Raw genomic sequence first — 26,559 nt, 5'->3', positions numbered from 1 at the left:
CTTGTTTCACTACTGATCCTGAATATTAGTTTTTTTTCAATTTCATTTTACCCCTTTTTCTCCCCAATTTCATGGTATCCAATTGTTAGTAGCTACGATCTTGTCTCATCGCTACAACTCCTGTACGGGCTCGGGAGAGACGAAGGTTGAAAGTCATGCATCCTCTGATACACAACCCAACCAAGCCACACTGCTTCTTAACACAGCACGCATCCAACCCGGAAGCCAGCTGCACCAATGTGTCAGAGGAAACAGCGTGCAACCTTGGTTAGCGCGCACTGCGCCCGGCCCACCACAGGAGTTGCTGGTGCGCGATGAGACAAGGATATCCCTACCGACCAAACCCTCCCTAACCCAGACGACGCTCAGTCGTGGCCGGTTACGACAGAGCCTGGGAGTGAACCCAGAGTCACTGGTGGCACAGCTGGCGCTGCAGTACAGCGACCTTAACCACTGCGCCACCCTCGAGGCCCCTGAATATTACTTTTGACCTTTTTTTCCCAGAAATGTATGGATGACCGACTCAGTAGTTATACAGGGAAGCCTTTCAGGAGGATGAGTCGGATCACCTGAAGCTGAAGGAAATCGTGGCGAGCTTTATGCAGAAGACTGATTGTAACCCTACCCTGTGTTAAAATTCATGCTGTGTAAAGAACATTTTTTGAAAAACCAGTAGCATTAATTTGATTTTTTTTACTGTATTGATTTTAATACTACTGTGCCCTGAAGAACATGATCCAGGTAAGCATACATGTTGCAGTCAGGAGTAACTCTCTCACTACAAAACACCTGTGATGGCTCATAGCCAACATGACCCGCTTTAAAATGTTGTCTTGGTTGCACAAGGAACGAGCAATACTTGTGGTGGTTACAGCTTCTTGTAAGGGATGTCAATCTAGACTATTAAATGCCATACAACCCGTTCTGCAAACATTTTATTTTTTTAACCTTTATTTATTTAACTAGGCAAGTTAGTTAAGAACAAATTCTTATTTTCAATGACAGCCTAGGAATAGTGGGTTAACTGCCTATTCAGGGGCAGAATGACAGATTTGTACCTTGTCAGCTCGGGGATTTAAACTTGCAACCTTCCGGTTACTAGTCCAACGCTCTAACCACTAGGCTACCCTACCGAACATAACATGCTCTGCAACAATTTACATTGAAATGAGATTCCTATTCTGAGTCAAGGATGTAATCGCAACAGTGCAGCACCCTTTCCCATCAACGCTGTCAATCTAGACTCCGTGAGTGCCCGTATCTAATGGCTGTTGGTGACATAGTCTTGGAGTTACAGAACTGTACTTTTATTTCTCATCCCATGACATCAGTCTTTGTTAGAGAGATAAGGAAATGAAGTAAAGTCCTGAATAAAATTCAATTTCAGGTAGTGATTAATCGTGGTCTTGATATCCCCTTTAATTGAACATGTTTTACTTAAAGGTACATTATCATACAAACACAATTAACGTACAGTGCATTTGGTAAGTACTGAAACCCCTTGATGTTTTCCACATTATTACGGTATTGCCTTCTAAAATGGATCCCCCCCCAAAAAATCTCAATCTACTGTGATTGTTTAATACTGTTTATGCATCAAAGCGGAGTACTCGTGCCTGTGGTACTGAGTTGGGCACCTGGGGCTTGAGCTGACAGTTGACTTGGTGCTAAAACCTAAAGCCTGCATTTCATAGACAAGATGTGGTGGGTGTAACCAAGAGAGCCAGAAGGATTTAGAACAAACCCTCATTGTTCCTAATCAACCTGGCATCTGGGCCAGGTTGGGGGTTAAAACACCAGGAGCAGATAGATCTAGATCAGGGCTTCCAAACCCTCTTCCTGGAGATCTACTGCCTTGTAGGTTCAGTCCAACCCTAATTTAGCGGTTCTGATTCAGCTAGTTAAGGTCTGGTTGAGCAGCAAATTAGTAGAAACAGGTGTGTTAAATGAGGGTTGGACTGAAAACCCACAGGATGGTAGATCTCCAGGAAGAGGGTTGGGCAGCCCTGCACTAGATGAACCCAAAGATGGCTTATGATGCCCCCCGATCTGCAAGGGAGGGGTGGAAACAGCCATGACCAAGCATTTTTAGTGTCAGTTATATAAGAACCAGGATTCCTCTGGAAGGTTAAGCTCTGCAACACACACTTCAGAGTGTGCGGTCGACCAGCTTCATTATTGCAATAATTAATCGATGTTAAAGATTGTTTGAATAATTATCCAAATCTCTCTTAGTATACATTAATTTTCCCGACACTACACAATAACCCATGACAAAGCAAAAACAGGTTGACATTTGTATAATATGTATATCAAATGTATTAAAAACACTTCTAACCCTCTAAACACTTCTAACCCTTTATTTAGTACTTTAAAGCACCTTTGGTAGCGATTACAGCCTTGTGTCTTGGGTATGATGCTACAAGCTTGGCACACCTGTATTTGGGGTGTTTCTCCCATTTTTCTCTGTAGATCCCCTCAAGCTATGTCAGGTTGGATGGGGAGCATCGCTGTACAGATATTTTCAGGTTGCTCCAGAGATGTTATTAATTGGGGTTCAAGTCCAGGCTCTGGCTGGGCCACTCAAGAACATTCAATGCCACTCCTGCATTGTCTTAACTGTGTACTTAGGGTCGTTGTCCCTTTGGAAGGTGAACCTCGTCCCAATCTTAGGTGCTATGCGCTCTGGAGCAGGTTTTCATCAAGGATCTCTCTACTTTGCTACATTCATCTTTCCCTCAATCCTGACTAGTCTTCCAGTCCCTGTCGCTGAAAAACATCCCAAGAGAATGATGCTGCCACCACCATGCTTCACAGTGGGGATGGTGCCAGGTTTTCTCCAGATGTGAGGCTAGGCATTCTGTAAGGGGTGCGTAACTGGTGGCAGGGAAGTCAAACGCAGGAGAGCAGAACTTGGTGAATAGCCGGAGCAGTTTAATATATAAAACTAACGGCATATAAAACAACAAACACATCGGTACAAAACCCGTATCGCACCAGTAACACATAGCACAAGAACTTACAATTAACAATTCCCGACAAGGACATGGGGGAAACAGAGGGAAAATATACAACATGTAATTAGGGAATTGAAACCAGGTGAGTGTGAAAACAAGACAAAACAAATGGAACATGAAAAATGGATTGGCGATGGCTAGAAGACCAATGACGTCGACCACCGAACACCGCCCGAACAAGGAGAGGAACCGACTTCGGCAGAAGTCGTGACACATTCAGGCCATGGTTTCATCAGTCCATAGAATCTTGTTTGTCATGGTCAGAGTCCTTTAGGTGCCTTTTTTCGAACTCCAAGAGGGCTGTCATGTGCCTTTTTACTGAGGAGAGGCTTCCGCCTGGCCACTCTAACATAAAGGCCTGATTGGTGGATGGTTGTCCTTCTGGAAAGTTCCTCCATCTCCACAGAGGAACTCGAGCTCTGTCAGTGACCATTGGGTTCTTGGTCACGTCCCTGACCAAGGCCCTTCTCCCCCTATTGCTTAGTTTGGCCAGGCAGCCAGCTCTAGGAAGAGTCTCTTCCTTTTAAGAATGATAGAGGCCACTGTGTTCTTGAGGACCTTCAATGCTGTAGAACTTTTGGGTACCCTTCTGGGTCTCAACCCAATCCTGTCCCTGAGCTCTACTGACAATTCCTTTGACCTCATGGCTTGGTTTTTGCTCTGACATGCACTGTCAACTGCCGGACCTTATTTAAACAGGTGTGTGCCTTTCCAAATCATGTCCAATCAATTGAATTTACCACAGGTGGACTCCAAGTTGCAAAACATCTCAAGGATGATCAATGGGAACAGGATGCACCTCAGCTCAATTTAGAGTCTCATAGCAAAGGGTCTGAATACTTATGCAAATAAGGTATTTCTGTTCCATTTTTTTTTTTAAATGTGGTACATTTTATAAACCTGTTTTTGCTTTGTCATTATGGGGTATTGTATGTAGATTGAGGAATACAATTAATGTAATCCATTTTAGAATAAGGCTGTAATGTAACAAAATGTGGAAAAAGTCAAGGAGTACGAATACTTTCCGAATGCACTCTATTTGCATAATTTCAAGAACAAAATCAAAGGTAATTCACAACATGCATATCTGATAAACATGACCAATTAAATGCGGCGTGTAGACTAGATCTACACAATGAACTCAAATGTGCAGTATGTGTTACTTTTAATATTTGCAAATGGCAAATAAACTACTTGAACTATATTAGCGTTCCGTCTGTTAACGGTGAGTTTTCATTCTAGTTATGCCTGATATGATGGTGCCCTCATGCAAGATGCACAGCTATGAATTCTGTCTTGTGGGCTCTTGCGATAATACCTTAGATGCTACAACAACAAAAAATCAAAGCTCCGTCTCTGTGTGTCCTTGACAGACTTCATATCAACATGTCAGTGTTCATCAGGGCAGAACATATCCCATCCATAATCACAACTAGTATTGGCACAACTAGTATTGTTTTAGAGCCCTAATAACATAAGGTAGATTAGTCCTACTGTTCAAATGTACAAAAATGTATCTGAAATGTAGCCGTACATATCAAAAACCATCGTTTTATATATCATAAAGATATGCGCCTGCTGACAGACTAGTGTATCCGAAGCTGCACATAATTTGCACCTACCAACACTACAGATCAGCTCGACAGTATGAGCACCAATAGGCTATTAAAGATTCCTACAGGCTTCATAACTTCAACTTCAACCATCAGAACTAGGCTACGTTGCTGTCGAATTGGGGATAATATGCAATGAGCGTAAACAAGCCTCAACTTCTCCAAGTGGGAAATACTTTCTGTGTTCGGGGAGTTTTACTCACGCACACACTATAGCAAGAGAACAGGGAGTGGGCGAAAAAGTAGGCTATTGTGGAGTTTTACAGTATTCACATCACTTTTACTGTAGCCTATCACTCAACAACTGTGTAATGCAAATGAATGGTTATAGAGTGAATGCTTGCCTACTTCTTTCAGTGGGCTACACACGGTATTGGTCCTACTACTGCGACATACAAAATGTAGGCTTACAATAATGTAGGCCTATCTGAAATGCAGCCATATTCACAACAACTGTCATTTTGCACACAGGATGTTGAAGAGAAGCCTCGCGAAGACTGGTAGCCCAAGATGCGCTCAATAAGCAGGATCATGGACAGAAGGTTACCGCCAGTCAACAAGATGAAAGGGCTAGGCCCATTTTTTCTCAATTTCCGCCTGAATGACGTGCCCAAAGTAAACTGCCTGTTATTCAGGCCCTGAAGCCAGGATATGCATGTAATTGGAATCATTGGAAAGAAAACACTTTGAAGTTTTTAGAAATGTTAAATAATAATAATGTAGGAGAGTGTAACACAATAGATATGGTAGGAGAAAATCCAAAGAAAAACCAACCAGAAATTATTTTTGAAATTATTTTTGTCACGCTCTTCCAAAGGCAAGTATAAGGGCATACTCAATTCTAGCTCCCAGAATGCAATTCATAAGGCTTCCACTGGGTGTCAGCAGTCTATGTTCAAGGTTTCAGACTTGTAACTTCCAAAACAAATAAGAAATAAACGTTTTAGTACAGGGACACAGTCTTGGAAATTCGTGTTTTCGCGCGCCATGAAGACAAGACGCACCTGCTAAAATCGGTTTCCTATTGAACATACTAATTTCCGTAAGAAATATTATAGTTTGATTACATTTTAGGGTATCTGAGGATTACATTGACATGTATTTTGACTTGTTTTAAAAAAGTTTAGGAGTAGATCTTCAGATTCCTTTCTCTGTATGTTGAACGAGTGGATTACTCAAATCGATGGCGCCAACTAAACAGACCTTTTGGGATATAAAGGATTTTATCTAACAAAATGACACTACATGTAGCTGGGACCCTTTGGATGACAAATCAGAGGAAGATGTTCAAAAAGTATGTGAATTTTGAATCGCTTTTTGTGAATTTATGAAACCTGTACCAGTGGAAAAAGATTTGATGTTGGGTACCGTCCTCAAACAATAGCATGGCATGCTTTCGCTGTAATGTCTTCTGTAAATCGGACAGTGCAGAATTTAAGCTTTCAACAGATATAAGACACTTGTATGTACCTAAATGTTTAATATCCATCATTTTTATGATTATTTAATTTGAATTATGCGCACTCCAGTTTCACCGGAAGTTGTCCCGCTAGTGGGACGCCTATCCATGAGAGGATTTATTAAGAGGCACTTCCAATTTCAGCACCACTGGAGTGGATAGCCAGGACAACAGGAGCACTGCGCCAAGGCTCACTTCAGAGCACAACCAATTAGGCTACATTGGCAATTGTCCCTATACCCATCAAATAACGCAAAGATGTATATCTATCAATAGCAGTTAAACCTGCAAAAGCAAGCAATGACATTAAGAATCACAGATTAAAAGATGCATTGAAGTAAATAGCAAAGGCCTAAACTTTACATTACATACAAATAATTGGCAAACAACCAGTAGGCTTACATGAGGGCAAACCAATGAATAAATCATTCTGGCACGGTGGCCAGGGCCAAAAAGGTTGTTGCTTACTATTTAGAAGAGTTGCAGTCTCCTTGATGCAGCCACACGGGAAGTTTCTGATTCCATTCTCCTTCCTGGCGAAATGTACTTGTCAGGTCCCTCTCAAATGTCAGCTGGACAAGCTGGGCTTTTCGTTGATGTAACAGAGTCTGTATTCACTGAATACGTTCTTCAGGGTGGATAAATGTTTTGCACATTGCTGTGGATTCCACAAAAATGTTAATCATGTTTCAGTTCCAACACCACAGTCGGCATTGCTGACAAAGGGCCTGTCGGCGTATCTTTAAGACCACTGAGTGGGGCCCATTTGTTGTTGCTGACTGTGGTTACGATTTCACTTTCCAAGAATGTGCGCGCCACAATAAACTCTGCTTCCACTGGTTCTGTTTTGGTTAGAATCAACAGGTTGTCAGGTGCTAGTGGCTGGGTTAACAGAGGTTCAGTTGCTTGTTGTGATGTTACCCTCATGCTATTGGTGCTAGGCCCTGGCTCTTCTCGATCTTGTTGGTCAGCAGGCGGCGTGGGGAATGGGCAGGTATTACAATCCGTGGTTGGGCCTGCATGCTGGTCGGTGAGCTTGGCATCGCCCTCGACATGGTGGTCCTCCAGTTTTTTTGCTCTTCGCAGTGACCAGACATTTTTGGATATCCATGCTGATCAATGATTAGCCAGCTAGCATTAAATATTCAGTGTGTTGCTACCGAAACGTAATAAAGCTAGTAGTCTGCAAAATTGTGAGAAAAAAAAACGGCATGGGATCCAATCAGCTTCCTAAACAAGGTAATTGAGGCAGTACCTTATGAAATTATATGGCTAGATGGCCAATCAGAAGCATTTTATTTTAATGACTCAGTATGATAATATTACATTCCCCTTCCCCCACCCCTCCTCAGATCATGAGTTAACACCTGTAATATAGCCTCTGTCCTGGTCTGCTCTACTGGCAGGCCCGGTAGCGCTACATTGGCAAAACCGGGCAGGGTAATTCATATACCATTGTGTTATGTTTATGGGAAAACAAAACTGTGGGGACACAAATTCAATCTGGGGTGGTCCAGGCCTGGCTTTGCCAGCTCTGATTAGACCTACTTCCTTTCAACACTAGAGTGGAAGCATTTAATATACACACACACCCACACATGCCATGTTGGAAGCTTTACACATGCATGAGCCCATATAAACATGTGCGCGCATGCACACTCACACAGCTGACATAAGGCAATTGACATAAAGTAGATGCCACGTGCGCACACACACTCTAACGCACAAGCATGCATGCATGTGCACACACACAAAGAGAGAGTGGTGGGGGGTGACAGTGGCAGATGGGTTATATTGGCGAGGCACTTGACATGGTTGTGTAAACACCAGAAGGCTCATAATGAGTTTATATGACCCTGTGTACCACAGAGCACCATAGTGCTCTCTCTCTCTCTCTCTCTCTCTCTCTCTCTCTCTCTCTCTCTCTCTCTCTCTCTCTCTCTCTCTCTCTCTCTCTCTCTCTCTCTCTCTCTCTCTCTCTCTCTCTCTCTCTCTCTCTCTCTCTCTCTCTCTCTCTCTCTCTCTCTCTCTCTCTCTCTCTCTCTCTCTCTCTCTCTCTCTCTCTCTCTCTCTCTCTCTCTCCCTCCACACCTGGGTATGTTTGTTCTTAAGGGTTTCCTTAACAACAGGTGAATCTCATGATCCCAGACTGCCACTGGATTAGAGAGGATCAAACAGAGGATAGAGAGAGGGAGGGATGGGGAGATACAGAAAGGTCAGCAGTGGGAGGGGGGGGTGAAGGGAGAAAATCAAGTGAAACATAATCTGGGAAAGTGAGGGGAGATAGAAAGGTCAGTGTGTGGGGGGATGCAGGGAATGGGGGAAAAGTAGAAGGGATAGAGAAAGAACAGAGAAAAAGAGATTATCACAGTGGGAGATGGAGGACTATCCTCTCTCTCAGTAACTGTCAATGAAACTGTTAATATAACTTTTTTATTGAGAGGTCAGACAGTGAAATATTGCACGTCAGATTCAGTTCTGAGAGCTTGGTGAGAGCGTTCTGAGAGCTTGGTGAGAGCGTGGTTTTCCTATGATTATTTTGCGTACAACCTTGCCCCAAATATCTGGGAATGGTGCAGGCTAGCTGATTTGCTTTGGATCATTCTCAGCACATTTCACAAACTTGACAAAAAAAAGTTGGTAGCTTGGTATTTCATTACTTTCACAGAATGTTTCCTAAATGGTCAAACATGGTTCGATTTAATTTTCATTTTGGTAATGTTCTAGGCAGTGGTGTAAAGTACTTAATATTACTAAAAAATACTTTAAAGTACTACTTAAGTAGTTTTTGGGGGTATCTGTACTTTAATTTACTATTTATATTTTTGACAACTTTTACTTCACTACATTCCTAAAGAAAATATTTTACTTTTTACTCCATAGATTTTCCCTGACAACCCAAAGTACTCCTTACATTTTGAATGCTTAGCAGCACAGGAAAATTCACGCACTTATTTTATTTTGATTTTTTATTTCACCTTTATTTAACCAGGTAGGCAAGTTGAGAACAAGTTCTCATTTACAACTGTGACCTGGCCAAGATAAAGCAAAGCAGTTCAACACATACAACGACACAGAGTTACACATGGAGTAAAACAAACATACAGTCAATAATACAGTAGAAACAAGTCTATATACAACGTGAGCAAATGAGGTGAGATAAGGGAGGTAAAGGCAAAAAAAGGCCATGGTGGCAAAGTAAATGCAATATAGCAAGTAAAACACTGGAATGGTAGATTTGCAGTGGAAGAATGTGCAAAGTAGAAATAAAAATAATGGGGTGCAAAGGAGCAAAATAAATAAATAAATGAATAAAATAAAATAAATACAGTAGGGAAAGAGGTAGTTGTTTGGGCTAAATTATAGGTGGGCTATGTACAGGTGCAGTACTCTGTGAGCTGCTCTGACAGCTGGTGCTTAAAGCTAGTGAGGGTTGATAAGTGTTTCCAGTTTCAGAGATTTTTGAAGTTCGTTCCAGTCATTGGCAGCAGAGAACTGGAAGGCGAGGCGGCCAAAGAAAGAATTAGTTTTGGGGGTGACCAGAGAGATATACCTGCTGGAGCGCGTGCTACAGGTGGGTGATGCTATAGTGACCAGCGAGCTGAGATAAGAGGGGACTTTACCTAGCAGGGTCTTGTAGATGACATGGAGCCAGTGGGTTTGGCGACGAGTATGAAGCGAGGGCCAGCCAACGAGAGCGTACAAGTCGCAATGGTGGGTAGTATATGGGGCTTTGGTGACAAAACGGATGGCACTGTGATAGACTGCATCCAATTTGTTGTGTAGGGTATTGGAGGTTATTTTGTAAATGACATCTCCGAAGTCGAGGATTGGTAGGATGGTCAGTTTTACAAGGGTATGTTTGGCAGCATGAGTGAAGGATGCTTTTTTGCGAAATAGGAAGCCAATTCTAGATTTAACTTTAGATTGGAGATGTTTGATGTGGGTCTGGAAGGAGAGTTTACAGTCTAACCAGACACCTAGGTATTTGTAGTTGTCCACGCATTCTAAGTCAGAGGCGTCCAGAGTAGTGATGTTGGACAGGCAGGCAGGTGCAGGCAGCGATCGGTTGAAGAGCATGAATTTAGTTTTACTTCTATTTAAGAGCAATTGGAGGCCACGGAAGGAGAGTTGTATGGCATTAAAGCTTGCCTGGAGGGTTGTTAACACAGTGTCCAAAGAAGGGAACAAGTGGTCCTCCCTTCTGCCTATGTTCTGGCGGACTCACTAAACACATGCATCTTTTATGAATAATGTCGGAGTGTTGGAGTGTTGGAGTGTCGGAGTGTCGGAGTGATGGAGTGTTGGAGTGATGGAGTGTTGGAGTGTTGGAGTGATGGAGTGTTGGTGTGATGGAGTGTTGGAGTGTTGGAGTGATGGAGTGTTGGAGTGTTGGAGTGATGGAGTGATGGAGTGTTGGAGTGTGATGGAGTGTTGGAGTGATGGAGTGTTGGAGTGTGATGGAGTGATGGAGTGTTGGAGTGTTGGAGTGATGGAGTGTTGGAGTGTTGGAGTGATGGAGTGTTGGAGTGTGATGGAGTGATGGAGTGTTGGAGTGTTGTGATGGAGTGTTGGAGTGATGGAGTGTTGTGATGGAGTGATGGAGTGTTGGAGTGTTGGAGTGATGGAGTGTTGGAGTGTTGGAGCGATGGAGTGTTGGAGTGTTGGAGTGTGCGTCTGGCTATCCGTATGTTTTAAAAACAAGAACATGGTGCCGTCCACTTTGCTTAATAAAAGGAATTTGATACTTAAGTATATTTTCGCAATTACATTTACTTTTGATGCTTAAGTATATTTTTTGGGCCTTCCTCTGACACCGCCTGGTATAGAGGTCCTGGATGGCAGGAAGCTTGGCCCCAGTGATCTACTGGGCCGTACGCACTACCCTCTGTAGTGCCTTGCTGTTGGAGGCCGAGCAGTTGCTACACCAGGCGGTGATGCAACCAGTCAGGATACTCTAGAACTTTTTGAGGATCTGAGGACCCAAAACTGAAGGGGAACAGGCGTTGTCGTACCATCTTCACGACTGTCTTGGTGTGCTTGGACCATGATAGTTGGTTGGTGATGTGGACAGCAAGGAACTTGAAGCTCTCAACCTGCTCCACTACAGCCCCGTATAATGAGAATGGGGGCGTGCTCAGTCCTCCCTTTTCTGTAGTCCACAATAATCTCCTTTGTCTTGATCATGTTGAGGGAGAGGTTGTTATCCTGGTACCACACTGCCAGGTCTCTGACCTCCTCCCTATAGGCTGTCCCGTCGTTGTCGGTGATCAGGCCTACTACTGTTGTGTCGTCGGCAAACTTAATGATGGTGTTGGAGTTGTGCTTGGCCATGCAGTCATGGGTGAACAGGGAGTACAGGAGGGGAATGAGATCGCACCCCTGAGGGGCCACCGTGTTGAGGGTCAGCGTGGCAGATGTGGTGCTACCTACCCTCACCACCTGGGGCGGCCGGTCAGGAGTCCATGATCCAGTTGCAGAGGGAGGTGTTTAGTCCCAGGACCCTTAACTTAGTGATGAGCTTTGAGGGCACTATGGTGTTGAACGCTGAGCTGTAGTCAATGAATAGCATTCTCACATATTTGTTCCTTTTGTCCAGGTGGAAAAGGGCAGTGTGGAGTGCAAGATAAATCACATCATCTGTGGATCTGTTGGGGCTGTATGCAAACTGGAGTCGGTCTAATGTTTCTGGGATAATGTTGTTGATGTGAGCCATGACCAGCCTTTCAAAGCACTTCATGGCTACAGACGTGAGTGCTACGGGTCGGTAGTCATTTAGGCAGGTTAGCTTAGTGTACTTGGGCACAGGGACTATGGTGGTCTGCTTGAAACATGTTGGTATTACAGACTCGGTCAGGGACAGGTTGAAAATATCAGTGAAGACACTTGCCAGTTGGTCAGCACATGCTCGGAGTACACGTCCTGGTAATCCGTCTGGCCCCGTTGCTTTGTGAATGTTGACCTGTTTACCTGTGCGGGTTTGATTATTTGGGTTGAATGGTGCAACAACACAATAAAACAATTAATAAAAGTCCCATGATGGTAGTGACTGTCCATTACTGCTTATCACTTAAGCCCGGGAAAAGTAGATGGGCAATGGATTATGGTCATTGTACTTAATTACCACATTTTATGCACTGAACTAATGTGGAATATTGGCCTGATGGAAACTACAACTCCCTACTACATCGCACGGTTCAGACTGGATCTGATTTATCTCTAGAGAAACTGCGCAATGTGCACATTGAGCTCACCGAACAAAACCTAACAAAATGGAATTCAAATATTTGACCCGATTGGTCAAATAGCTGGAAACATAACAGACCTTTTGGTTAATCGCTTAGCACTAAAAAACATATACATTCCGTTCTCATCATCAGCAAAACTCACTCTATCCTCTCTTGTTAAGTGTTGTCAGGTGTGAATGACATGAGCCGTCCTCACGCTCTCTCCCAGCTCGGATAGAAAGTTGTTGTGAGTAAAACCAGTCTATTAATGCCAAATAACACAGTCAGTCCAACCTCAAAACACTATCTTACTAGGGATTGTTTCGTTGTGCTATCTATAGCTGCATACGGTATTTATCTGCTATTTATACACTTTTTATAAAACATTACACATCAAATAGCCTAACAATGAGAAAAAAAAGTAGTCAGCAATTCAGCCACTACTTATTGTTGAACTCAGTGGGTTTTGCCTGGCTAATCGCATCCAATAGTGGCCTGAAATATTCAAGGTCAGTTCAATCCAATCCAACTTGAGAGACTCCCCTGGTCTCCTGAAGGCCTCCTTTTTGTGTGTGCAAATGATTCCCCACGGACCGTTTTCTATACTGAGTATTGCCAAACCAGACAGTTTTTCCTAAGACATTGTGCATTATTGTCAGGGATTTCCTCCTCTTCTTCCGAAGAGGAGAGGCGAAAAGGATCAGAGGACCAATATGCGGCGTGGTAAGTGTCCATGGTTCTTTTAATATGTAAATGTACACATGAACACTACAAAACAATAAACATGGAAAACCTAAACAGTCCTATCTGGTACAGAGACAGGAACAATCACCCACAAACACACAGTGAAACCCAGGCTACCTAAGTATGATTCTCAATCAGAGACAACTAATGACACCTGCCTCTGATTGAGAACCATACTAGGCCGAAACATAGAAATACCCCAAAACATAGAAAAACAAACATAGACTGCCCACCCCAACTCACGCCCTGACCATACTAAATAATGACAAAACAAAGGAAATAAAGGTCAGAACGTGACAATTATACTCTATGCCTATTGCTCTGCACACATTTAAACTTAGTCTTGAAGGATGCATGCCAAGATATACCAGCGATAAAGGACTGTTGAAATTGCGACCACACAACTCAAACGTCGGTTCACCAGTATGAATGAAATCGCAAAGCGTTTTTTTTTTTGGTTCAAGCCTTCAAGAACTGTTGTTCACTAACGATGATAACCTGTTTGCATCAGTATCCAGACGACCTGTCCCCAGAGTTTCCTATACACTTCATCTCTTTCCCTAACATGCTGAGGCCGGCAATTAAGAAGAATGAGTGGTTTAATTAAAGATGTTGCAGAACTGCTGTATTTGAAGCATCATTCCCTTCTTCCCAGTTTCCCTGACGTTGCTACAGCATCACGTTGTTCTTACCATCCCTGTAACTGTCGCTTCTGTGGAGAGAGAGTTCTCTGAAATAAAACTAATGAAGAATTACCTAAGAAGCATTAGGCTCTCGGTCTGACAGGCACTTTTGAACATCTGAGTGAGCTCCACTTATTGCACATGCGCCGTCGTACCCGCGACCAATATTTGTTCACCGATATCCCCTTATACTTTCAATCATTAAAAAAAAGGGTCTAAGGCACTTTTTCAGCCACATTCCTGACACCCAAGAAGCAAACACGTAGCTTCCTAGTACATACTGACATAGAAAAGGTATATTAAGTACTTTTTAGAGTGTTACTGTCAAAATGATTTATTAAATAAATAAAAAATAGACATCGATTACAGGCACATGGGCCCCCAGAGCTGGTGTGCCCCCCTCCCCCACACCCTTTTGGTGGTGGTGGTGGTGGTGGTGGTGGTGTGTGTGTGTGTGTGTGTGTGTGTGTGTGTGTGTGTGTGTGTGTGTGTGTGTGTGTGTGTGTGTGTGTGTGAGAGAGAGAGAGATGGTGGGAAGCGAGTGAGGGAGGATGTAGGGCAGGACGCAGGTGTGTGCCCGCTTCTCTCTCTCTCTCTCTCTCTCTCTCTCTGTGCCTCTTTATGCAACAAAGCCACTGATGGTGAAAGGATGACTTCTCCCTGGAGCAGAACACTGGCCACAGTGAGTGTGACACACATCTTTAAAGAAAGGTTTTCTCTGCTTACTGCTGCTGTCCTTCACTGACCCCTTTTCTGTTTAGCAATCTTCCTACTGTCATTTCAGCATGCAGACTCTTGTCTTTATATTCAGTTAAGTTTCCAGCTAGGGCGTTCTAGTGATTGAAGACATAATTATATAATGTCATGTAATGGTTAGGGAATTTAATAAGAGCCAATTCCCCTTGGATTATTGGTGCAAAGTGTTAAAGAAACAATCCTGGATAAATGTATGACATTATGAACATGGATACTAAGAGGATTTAATAGCCGGCCATAAATTGCTGTAATTAGGTTCAGCTGGAGGTCAATGTGTCTAAAATAATGCACAATTAGTTTATCCCTCTGTTTCCCATTAGCTACGTTTATGTCGCTCGTAAATTCTCATGTGCTGCTGTCTTCCTCCCTCTTTTCACCTCATTCCATGTCTTCCCCCTCTCCTCTATCCTATATTTGGCCACTTCTGTCTCTCCTCCCTTCACTCTCTCTGTAATATTTGCAGTGTGTTTGACACATTGGTTGAATGGGGAAAGGTACGTATTGAGACACACATTCACAGTAGGTTTTTGTCAGTAGCTGCATCCCAGTACAACGTTCAGATTGAGGCGCTGCAGGGATTATTCTCTCTCAGGTGGTTCAGTGTGATTTACTAGCATCTCTTTAGTGTGCATGTATTCAAGCAGAGATATAATGTATCTGTATGCGTGGATCTGCCAACAGCGTATCGTCATCATTGAACGTATCATCATATCTACAGAAGGGTGATGATACGGTGTATATAGAATGGATAAGAAAAAAGGTGTGGAGTCGGCAGGGCCACTAAAAGTATTTGTATACATGACTAGTGTGGATGGAAAGATCTGCATAAGCTATTCCCTTTGGGCTAGTTTTTGGACTTTTATTTCAATTTTTAGTCATTTAGCAGACACTCTTATCTAGACCATTTAGGGTTAAATGTTTTCCTCAATGGCACCTGGATAGACCTTTTGTCTAGTCGGCTTGGGGATTCGAACTAGCGACCTGTCGGTTACTGGCCCAACCGCGCTTAATCGCTAGGCTACCTGCCACCCAACAAACAACAGCATTCCAAATGTCAAGCCCTAGATAGAGTAGTTCACTTCACCCATCAAGCTGTCAAGGTAGTGTACCACAGTCACAGTCTGTTCCCAGTGGTCAGCTCGTTCCTGTTCCCTTCCTCACCTTGCATCCCATTCAGACAGACAACGCTGTGATGCTGATGAGTGGTCTGAACACTGTGTGTCAGTGCTGTTGCTGCGCTGCCGCTTCCCCTGAGAGCAGATGTGATGTCTTTTTCAGTTTGTGTGACGACGTGTGCTGGCCTGTGTTGAATCTATGCTCTTAAGGTGTACTCTCCCCAGAGAGAAAGAGAGAGAGAGAGAGAGAGATGGAGACAGAGTACACGCCGCCACACAAAAAGACATCATGTCTGCTCTCAGGGGAAGCGGCACAGGACTGACACAGACTGTTCAGGCTACCCATCAGCGTTGTGTGTCTGAACGAGATGACTTGGCCTGCCAGGCTGGTTCTGAGTCATCCCAGCCTGGTTCTGAGTCATCACAGCTGCCACTTTAAGGGGAGGCCCAGTGAATTATGCAGCCAGGTGATTCACCAACCCAGCACCAGACAAACAGAAACTATTCATAGATTAATAATAAAAGGGATAGAATAACATCAATTATTAAAACATCTTATTCATCCCTCAAATCAATTTGTCTGCCTTTCTAATTATGTACATCCCTCTTTCCCACCTTCCTCTCTCAGTCCATCCCCAACGGGAGCAGCTAGATCATACTTTTGTTCCTTCCATCCCTCGTTCCATCCCTCTCCCACCACCATGCCGGCCATAGTGAACCTGCTCTTCAATACGGTGTCTACCAACACCACCATCTCCTTCTCCCTGGTGCTGCCTCTGGTCAGCGTCCTCTCCCTCCTGGTGGGGGTCGGAGGTCACCTACTCATGTGGCTGGTGCTGATGCGTAACCCTCGGCGACGCTCCAAACCTAGCTCCGTGCTGCTCCTCAACTTGAGCCTGGCTGACATGGGAGCCCTGCTCACCCTGCCCTGCGTCCTACTCAGCGCCAGCTCCCAGGACTGGCAGCTAGGGGGCGGTATCTGTGTGCTGCTGGGCTTCATGACCTCCCTGACGGCTGGAGTGGATATATTTAGTCTGGCCGCCTTGTCGGTGCTCAGGTACCGCATAGTGGCCCCACCTGCTAGACCGCCCCCCAGTCCCACACAAGTGTGAGTACGGAATTAAACCATTCATCTGCACACATTTAGGCCCACCTCAGCTATGTAACCTCCTCTCTCCCCCCTCTCTCAGAGCCGGCATCGTGGCAGTGATCTGGTTAGTCTCTGTCACCATGGCCCTTCCCAAGGTCACATACATCCAGTTTGACAGTGGCTGTACATGGTCTGTGGGGCGTGGCCAGTGGCTGGGCTTCCTGGTGCCAGCCTTCCTGGTCTACTACGTGGCTCCGCTCCTCTGCATTGCCCTCAACTGTGGCCTCATCATCACCCATCTCCACCGCTGCCGGGGTACGCTGGCCGCAGACCGCCGCAACAAGAAGGCTACGGCGCTCCTGATTGGCTCCACACTGGTCTTCGCCATCAGCTGGCTGCCCTACTACGCCCTGGAGTTTGTCAATGTCATGTCCCCCTACGTCAGCTTCGTTGCCTCGCCTATCAGTCAGCAAACCTCCTCCTCCCTCAACTCGTCCGCGTCCCTGTCCCCACCCACGGAGGGGGACACGGAGGTGTCTCTCCTCTGGGAGGTGGCGTCCCTGTCGGCCATATTGTTGGTGTGTTTGGCGCCCTGCTGGAACCCGCCCCTCTACTTCCTGTTGTCTCGCCCGGCGGTGCGTCAGCTCCGTGCCCTCCTGCCATCGCTGAGGAAATGCTTGGGAAGCCTGCGACCACCTATCACCCCCGCGCCACCACCACGTTTTCCTCACCTCCGCCCTCTTCCTACTTTGTAACTACACACCACACCTTGCCACTCAGGCTGATCCAGTGAGATGAACACGCACACACACACGCGCAATTATTCAACAGATTGTGATTACATACAATCAGTGTATAAAACATTAGGAACACCTGCTCTTTCCATGACATAGACTGACCAGGTGAATCCAGGTGAAAGCTATGGTCCCTTATTGATGTCACTTGTCAAATCCACTTCAGTCAGTGTAGAAGGGGAATGGGAGGAGACAGGTTAAAGTGTCATAAATGTGAAGGTGTGTCATAAAAACAGAGGCTTAGAATCTTACAATCTTAGGTTTCACCTTGCAAGTGTCAGTTAGCAGGCTCATAGAATCAAATCAAATCAAATCAAATTGTATTGGTCACATACACATGGTTAGCAGATGTTTAATGTGAGTGTAGAGAACTGCTTGTGCGTCTAGTTCAGACAGTACAGTAATATCTAACAAGTAATCTAACAAGGAGAGACTAGGTGGGGGGCTGGCAGAGTAATCTAACAAGGAGAGACTAGGTGGGGGCTGGCAGAGTAATCTAACAAGGAGAGACTAGGTGGGGGCTGGCAGAGTTATCTAACAAGGAGAGACTAGGTGGGGGCTGGCAGAGTTAGCTAACAAGGAGAGACTAGGTGGGGGGCTGGCAGAGTAATCTAACAAGGAGAGACTAGGTGGGGGCTGGCAGAGTTATCTAACAAGGAGAGACTAGGTGGGGGGCTGGCAGAGTTATCTAACAAGGAGAGACTAGGTGGGGGCTGGCAGAGTAATCTAACAAGGAGAGACTAGGTGGGGGCTGGCAGAGTTATCTAACAAGGAGAGACTAGGTGGGGGCTGGCAGAGTAATATAACAAGGAGAGACTAGGTGGGGGCTGGCAGAGTTATCTAACAAGGAGAGACTAGGTGGGGGGCTGGCAGAGTTATCTAACAAGGAGAGACTAGGTGGGGGCTGGCAGAGTAATCTAACAAGGAGAGACTAGGTGGGGGCTGGCAGAGTTATCTAACAAGGAGAGACTAGGTGGGGGCTGGCAGAGTAATCTAACAAGGAGAGACTAGGTGGGGGCTGGCAGAGTAATCTAACAAGGAGAGACTAGGTGGGGGCTGGCAGAGTTATCTAACAAGGAGAGACTAGGTGGGGGCTGGCAGAGTAATCTAACAAGGAGAGACTAGGTGGGGGGCTGGCAGAGTAATCTAACAAGGAGAGACTAGGTGGGGGCTGGCAGAGTTATCTAACAAGGAGAGACTAGGTGGGGGCTGGCAGAGTAATCTAACAAGGAGAGACTAGGTGGGGGCTGGCAGAGTTATCTAACAAGGAGAGACTAGGTGGGGGCTGGCAGAGTTATCTAACAAGGAGAGACTAGGTGGGGGCTGGCAGAGTTAGCTAACAAGGAGAGACTAGGTGGGGGCTGGCAGAGTAATCTAACAAGGAGAGACTAGGTGGGGGCTGGCAGAGTAATCTAACAAGGAGAGACTAGGTGGGGGCTGGCAGAGTAATCTAACAAGGAGAGACTAGGTGGGGGCTGGCAGAGTAATCTAACAAGGAGAGACTAGGTGGGGGGCTGGCAGAGTAATCTAACAAGGAGAGACTAGGTGGGGGCTGGCAGAGTTATCTAACAAGGAGAGACTAGGTGGGGGCTGGCAGAGTAATCTAACAAGGAGAGACTAGGTGGGGGCTGGCAGAGTAATCTAACAAGGAGAGACTAGGTGGGGGCTGGCAGAGTAATCTAACAAGGAGAGACTAGGTGGGGGCTGGCAGAGTTATCTAACAAGGAGAGACTAGGTGGGGGCTGGCAGAGTTAGCTAACAAGGAGAGACTAGGTGGGGGGCTGGCAGAGTAATCTAACAAGGAGAGACTAGGTGGGGGCTGGCAGAGTTATCTAACAATGAGAGACTAGGTGGGGGCTGGCAGAGTTATCTAACAAGGAGAGACTAGGTGGGGGCTGGCAGAGTAATCTAACAAGGAGAAACTAGGTGGGGGCTGGCAGAGTTATCTAACAAGGAGAGACTAGGTGGGGGCTTAGTTATCTAACAAGGAGAGACTAGGTGGGGGCTGGCAGAGTAATCTAACAAGGAGAGACTAGGTGGGGGCTGGCAGAGTTATCTAACAAGAAGACTAGGTGGGGGCTGGCAGAGTTATCTAACAATGAGAGACTAGGTGGGGGCTGGCAGAGTTATCTAACAATGAGAGACTAGGTGGGGGCTGGCAGAGTAATCTAACAAGGAGAGACTAGGTGGGGGCTGGCAGAGTTATCTAACAAGGAGAGACTAGGTGGGGGCTGGCAGAGTTATCTAACAAGGAGAGACTAGGTGGGGGCTGGCAGAGTTATCTAACAAGGAGAGACTAGGTGGGGGGCTGGCAGAGTTATCTAACAAGGAGAGACTAGGTGGGGGCTGGCAGAGTTATCTAACAATGAGAGACTAGGTGGGGGCTGGCAGAGTTATCTAACAATGAGAGACTAGGTGGGGGCTGGCAGAGTTATCTAACAATGAGAGACTAGGTGGGGGCTGGCAGAGTAATCTAACAAGGAGAGACTAGGTGGGGGCTGGCAGAGTTATCTAACAAGGAGAGACTAGGTGGGGGCTGGCAGAGTTATCTAACAAGGAGAGACTAGGTGGGGGCTGGCAGAGTTATCTAACAAGGAGAGAGTGGGGGCTTTATCTAACAAGGAGAGACTCGGTGGGGGGCTGGCAGAGAGACGGAGAGGATAAGAGAAGGAAGAGAGGATAACCAAGACACAGATTCAAGGAGCTGATCAAGCGGTATGTGTGTGTGTGTGTGGAATAAAAATTACATTAATGAAGGAGAAAAGGGGGTGAAATATTGTTAGTGTTTCTCCCACCTAGAAAACAACAACACGATTGACAGGTGAGACGCATTTATGCCATTAGTAATTGAACAACATGGTTGGTATTCTTAACATGCCTCCCAAATAGGGGAGAGTGAGGTATATTGGGCCATTTTTTACATTCAGCATCACTACATCAATGGAAATGTAATATTCCTTAAAAATATAAATATATCTACATATATTTCAGAATGTTGTCTATCCCTGGAAATAATCATGCAGATATAACAGTTTTAAAAACATAGCTTGCCCCCAAAAATAGGGACAGGGTAAGCCTTGGGGTAAGTGGGTGATGTTGTTCTGTGACAGTGGGTGATGTTGCTCTGTGACAGTGGGTGATGTTGTTCTGTGACAGTGGGTGATGTTGTTCTGTGACAGTGGGTGATATTGTTCTGTGACAGTGGGTGATGTTGTTCTGTGACAGTGGGTGATGTTGTTCTGTGACAGTGGGGTGATGTTGTTCTGTGACAGTGGGTGATGTTGTTCTGTGACAGTGGGTGATGTTGTTCTGTGACAGTGGGTGATGTTGTTCTGTGACAGTGTGGTGATGTTGTTCTGTGACAGTGGGGTGATGTTGTTCTGTGACAGTGGGTGATGTTGTTCTGTGACAGTGGGTGATGTTGTTCTGTGACAGTGGGTGATGTTGTTCTGTGACAGTGGGTGATGTTGTTCTGTGACAGTGGGTGATGTTGTTCTGTGACAGTGGGGTGATGTTGTTCTGTGACACTGGGTGATGTTGTTCTGTGACAGTGGGGTGATGTTGTTCTGTGACAGTGGGGTGATGGTGCTGGTAGGTCTGGTAAGTTGAATTCTTGGAATGAGGGTGTGGTATAATATTGCATATCTTAAATGTACGCCTACATTCAGATATGGATACCTCTGCTCAATATCACTTACTCTTCCATATCTTTCCCAGTTGTCTGGGTCAGGGATGATGTTTCGATGTGCCAATTCTCTGCATTTGAGACTACTAAGCCCATGAAAATGGTCTGCAAAATACTTGATACGTTTTAAGCAATCTCTCACTCCAGGTCATCAGATAAGACCTTGTGTGCTACTCTACCGTAGCCTCTCTTTCGGACAGTTACATGTTTGTTTTCATTCTACAGTATCTCTTCAGTGCGTGCAATGATGTCCGGACAGTGTTTGTTTTCATTCTACAGTACCTCTTCAGTGTGTGCAATGATGTCCGGACAGTGTTTTTTTTTCATTCTACAGTATCTCTTCAGTGCGTGCAATGATGTCCGGACAGTGTTTTTTTTTTGCAGTAACTTCTTTGTGGTTGTAATATTGCGAACGGCCGCGGCAGTTTCAGAGCGAAGGATGTCGTCTTCAATCGCATGCTGTGCTTAATCTTACGGGATAAATATTGTGTTTTCAATTTACAGTATGGGAGTGAAGAGCTATAAATTCAGTGTTTATGTGACTGTTCAACACGTAAACAAAAGGGAAAATAAATGTGCCTTTGAATGTATTATTGGCAAAATAAATTCTTCTAAATGTGTTTGAAACGTTACTTTCGAGACTGGCTGCACATAACACACATTTGTCGTGCTTTATACATTGGAGTTCTCCCTAAACCAATCCAGGCCAGTAACCTTTAAGCCATTCCATTAAAACAGTGTTCTCTCTGGGAATTTGAACGAGCGACCCACTGCAACAGCTCATTTCCCCTCTACTCCATCACACTTCAGGGACCTACACTGCCTAATATATAGGCATGACCTATCCAAGTACTGCATATAGAATAAAGTGAAATCATTGAGCACAGAACAAAATGGCAGTAAAGTGAGCAGTGGATAAGGAAGACACAGCACAGGAGGCCCCTTAATTAGGGAGGACGGGCTAGTTGTAATGGCCGGAGCGGAATCAGTGGAACGGTATCAAGTATGTAAACACACGGTTTCCATGGTTTCCAGCTGTTTGATGCCATTCCATTCACTCCATCCCATACATTATTATGAGCCGTCCTCCCCTCAGCAGCCTCCTGTGGAATAGAGGATGAGGTTGGTGTTCAGAATGAAATAAGAACTCCCCTCCTCTAGTAGCTAGGTTCTGTATTACATCATATCCACTGGTTTACTGCGGGAAATATAGACCCATAACCCCATTACTAAGCCCTATGACAGACAGGCAACACACAGAGGACACACACACACACACACACATAAGCACTTACGCACATGCACACACAAACAGCATGTCATATAGGCTATTTGAGGGCTTTCAGTTGGCATAGTAACCGTGATGAAAGACTACCTCGACTCATGAGTGCTGATAGAAAGTGTCTTGTTTTTATCTGGAGGTTGAACAAAATCACCTGTTAAATGTACAGGGACAGGATTTGCAATCAGATCAACACACTTGGGTCTGGTCTAATAACACAGCACAAAGGGCATCCCATGTGTTTAAAGTGGCTTGGTTTGACAAACAGAGGTAATTGGATTTGAATGTTAGGCAATTCATATTGAGAGACAGCAAAAGTTGATTAAAATTCATTGGGAAGTTAAAATTCATTGGGAAGACTGGAGTCACTTGAACTCCAGGCTGATTAGATAGGCTAATCAGTTGTTTTGCATCCGGCTGAGAGTGTGTGTGTGTGCGTGTGTGTGCGTGTGTGTGTGTGCATCAGTGTATGCGCGTGTGCGATTGGAGTGCGTGTTTCAGTTGTACTGAAATTAAGTCTGAGAGAACGTTCAAATCCCAGTGTAATCTAACAGCGCAATGACATGGAAAACGTACTTACAAACAGGGCCAGCTCCAGGCATAAGTGACATAAGCTCAGTCGGGGTCTCACTGTTGAGAGTTAGAATAGTAGAATACAGAAGGTTCAAGTTCAAAATTCAGTTGTGTACTAGCAGTTTTCCAGCAGTCACTCAATTAGCCATGTCAGCTAACAATGTTTAGATTGGTAAATTAGTCTAGCCAGTTATCTAAACTTGTTGTAATGGTGGACGAATAGCGACCAGGCCCAGGGGCCCTGACCTCCAGTGGTCCCCTGTTGATTTTGTTAGTCACTCTCACTCAGATATCATTCAATCAATCAAATGTATTTATAAAGCCCTTTTTACATCAGCAGATGTCACAAAGTGTTTATACAGAAACCCAGCCTAAAACCCCAAACAGCAAGCAATACAAATGTAGAAGCACGGTGGCTAGGAAAAACTCCCAAGAAAGGCAGGAACCTAGGTTGACAGCTAGAGAGAAACAAGGCTCTGATGGGTGGCCAGTCCTCTTCTGGCTGTGCCAGGTGGAGATTATAAGAGTATATGGCCATTAAGGCAAGATTGTTCTTCAAGATGTTCAAATGTTCATAGATGACCAGCAAAGTCAAATAATACTCAAAGTGGTTGTAGACGGTGCAACAGGTCAGTACCTCAGGAGTAAATGTCAGTTGGCTTTTCATAGCCGAGCATTCAGAGGTCGAGACAGCTGGTGTGGTAGAGAGGGAGAGAGAGAGGAAGAGTCGAAAACAGCAGGTCAGGGACAAGGTAGCACATCCATTGAACAGGTCAGGTTTCCATAGCCGCAGGCAGAACAGTTGAAATTGGAGCAGCAGCACGACCAGGAGTCATCAGGCCAGGTAGTCCTGATGCATGGTCCTAGGGCTCAGGTCCTCCAGGTGGGGAGGGAGAGAGAATTAGAGGGAGGATACTTAAATTCACACAGGACACCAGATAAGACAAGAGAATTACACCAGATATAACAGACTGACCCTAGCCCCCCGACACAGAGACTATTACAGCATAGATACTGTAAGCTGAGGCTGAGACGGGGGGAGGGGGCACTGTGGCCCCGTCCGACGATACTCCCAGACACGGCCAACCAGGCAGGATATAACCCCACTCACTTTGCCAAAGCACAGCCCCCCCCACCACTAGAGGGAAATGACCTGACCACCAACTTACTACCCTGAGGCAAGGCTGAGTATAGTCCACAAATATCTCATCCACAGCACCAGCCAGAGGGGGAACAAAACCAGACAGGAAGATCATGTCTGTGACTCATCCCACTCAAGTGACGCACCCCTCCTAGGGACGGCATGGAAGAGCACTAGTAAGCCAGTGACCCACCCCGTAATAGGGTCAGATGCAGAGAATCCCAGTGGAGAGAGGGAGGCCGGCCAGGCAGAGACAGCAAGGGCGGTTCGCCGCTCCAGCGCCTTGTCGTTCACCTTCCTACCCCGGGGACAGACTACACTCAATCATAGTACATACTGAAGAGATGAGTCTTCAGTAAAGACTTAAAGGTCGAAACCGAGTCTGTGTCTCTCACATGGATAGGCAGACCATTCCCCAAAAATGGAGCTCTATAGGAGAAAGCCCTGCCTCCAGCTGTTTGCTTAGAAATTCTAGGGACAATAAGCAGACCTACTTCTTGTGAGCATAGCGTACGTGTAGGTATGTACTGCAGGACCAAATCAGAGAGATAGAAAGGAGCAAGTCCATGTAATGCTTTGTAGGTTAACAGTAAAACCTTGCAATCAGCCATATCCTTAACAGGAAACGGTTGTAGAGAGGCTAGCACTGGGGTAATATGATCAAATTGGTTGGTTCTAGTCAAGATTCTAGCAGCCATGTTTTGCACTAAATGAAGTTTATTTAGTGCTTTATTCAGGTAGCAAGAGAGTAGAGCATTGCAGTAGTCTAATCTAGAAGTGATAAAAGCATGGATTCACTTTTCTGCATCATTTTTGGACAAAGAGTTTCTGATTTTTGCAATGTTACGAAGATGGTAAAAAGCTGCCCTTGAAATATTCTTGATAATTTAGTCAAAACAGAGATCAAGGTCCAGAGTAACGCCAAGGTCCTTCACAGTTTTATTTTGAGACATCTGTATAAACCATCAAGATGAATTGTCAGATGCAACAGCAGATCTCTTTGTTTCTTGGGACCTGAACTAGCATCTCTGTTTTAAAAGTAAAACATTTGCATCCATCCACTTCTTTAATGTTCAATCACCAATCTGAATTGTGACCAACATCCAACAAACTCACCATGAGAAAAATAGATTGGCGAGCTGGGATGAACATAGAAAATTGCAGTCATTTCAGTTTAGTCTCAAATCTGCCCAATTTGTCACTTGACCGCTCTAACCTATTTCAGCTGGAAACATGCTGTACGCTATTGATAATCTTTGCAGACCATTAATATGGAGCAGGCAGAATTTTGTCCGGCTGAGCTTGCCGTTAAATGAGTGCAGTTATCTCAGTGATCCGTCTGCACTGTGATTCTCTCACACACACGGCTCTCGCTCTGATGGCTTGATGAGACTTAATTAAAGTCTGCAGATTAAAGCTCAGCTCCACAGGCCCATTGAGGAGTGCTAGCTCGTCTCTCAGTCCCCATTCAGTCCTCATTCAGTCCGCATCAGTCTTCCTCTAACCAGTACATGCTACCTAACTGCCACTGAGGTTGGGGCCCAGACAGAGAGATAGACAGACACAGGAAATTGCTTTATCAGCAACGTGAGCATGTAACAATGAACCACAAGGAGCGACCAGGGATCTTGTTCATTATCCCCGGGGTGTAGTGAGTGTGTTGGAGGTGGTTCAGTGAAATGTTGTTCATGTGATAAGTAACAAAACCTCACCCGAGACCTATATACAGACCTGTGTTAGCTCCCAGAGAAAATGCCTGCAGGCTTTAACTTAGTGGGCTAATACAGTCTTAAGGTGCATAGACAACCCGGTCTAATAACCAGCCAGATACAGGATCATCACAGATACAGGGTGAGTCATGGGAGTACACAATAAGGTTATAAGGTCACAGACAGACCATTTTAGTTAAGCCCCTGAATGACACAGTCATAAATACTATGGTCGTAAATTGATGCAGCTTCTAACATCCAACGGATGAGAACCAATAGGTTCATATGATTTCACAGTCACCATATCAGAGCAATTCACTACATTCAGATGTTGCTTGGAGCACGAAAACCCTATTCCATTTCCGTCACAAACATTCTTCAGAAAATTGTACTTTGCTTCCCTCTAGCGGCTCGAGCAATCAACGGCAGGCAGATTGTTCTGGGAGAGCGGTCAGGTTGTGCTTGCTTTTTTATTGCATGAGTAATGCTGGCAGTGACAGCCAAGACTTTAGTCAAGGACGCGGCCCTGATGCATATTTATTATAGTAAAATAGAGAAAGAGGAGAGAGAGAGAGAGCAACTCAGGTACACACTGGAGCGCATTCTTGGGCGTGGGACAAGAGGAGGGGATGAGGAGGGGGCGTGCTAAAGGTTTTTTTTTTTTGGTGCAC

General features: G+C 45.1%; 1 protein-coding gene across 1 annotated transcript; it reads left to right on the top strand.

Annotated features, from left to right (window-relative positions):
• The first annotated feature begins 14,319 nt into the window (after window positions 1–14,319).
• On the top strand, window positions 14,320–17,630 carry si:ch211-119o8.4 (somatostatin receptor type 3). The gene is made up of 3 exons (XM_024391182.2): window positions 14,320–14,425; window positions 16,243–16,722; window positions 16,805–17,630. The coding sequence occupies exons 2-3, from the start codon at window positions 16,316–16,318 to the stop codon at window positions 17,457–17,459; spliced, it is 1,062 nt and encodes a 353-aa protein (XP_024246950.1). The 5' UTR covers window positions 14,320–14,425; window positions 16,243–16,315; the 3' UTR covers window positions 17,460–17,630.
• The last annotated feature ends 8,929 nt before the right edge of the window (window positions 17,631–26,559 follow it).

The sequence above is a fragment of the Oncorhynchus tshawytscha genome, linkage group LG28 (assembly GCF_018296145.1).
Source record: "Oncorhynchus tshawytscha isolate Ot180627B linkage group LG28, Otsh_v2.0, whole genome shotgun sequence".
NCBI lineage: Eukaryota > Metazoa > Chordata > Actinopteri > Salmoniformes > Salmonidae > Oncorhynchus > Oncorhynchus tshawytscha.
This window is presented reverse-complemented; position numbering and strand designations above follow the sequence as displayed.

What these genes read in the sequence shown, in the direction of transcription:
- si:ch211-119o8.4 (XM_024391182.2), top strand. Translation starts at nt 16,316, where the DNA reads ATGCCGGCCATAGTGAACCTGCTCTTCAATACGGTGTCTACCAACACC. An exon ending in CCCCCCAGTCCCACACAAGT is followed by an intron (nt 16,723 to 16,804) that starts GTGAGTACGGAA and finishes CCCCTCTCTCAG; the next exon opens with AGCCGGCATCGTGGCAGTGA.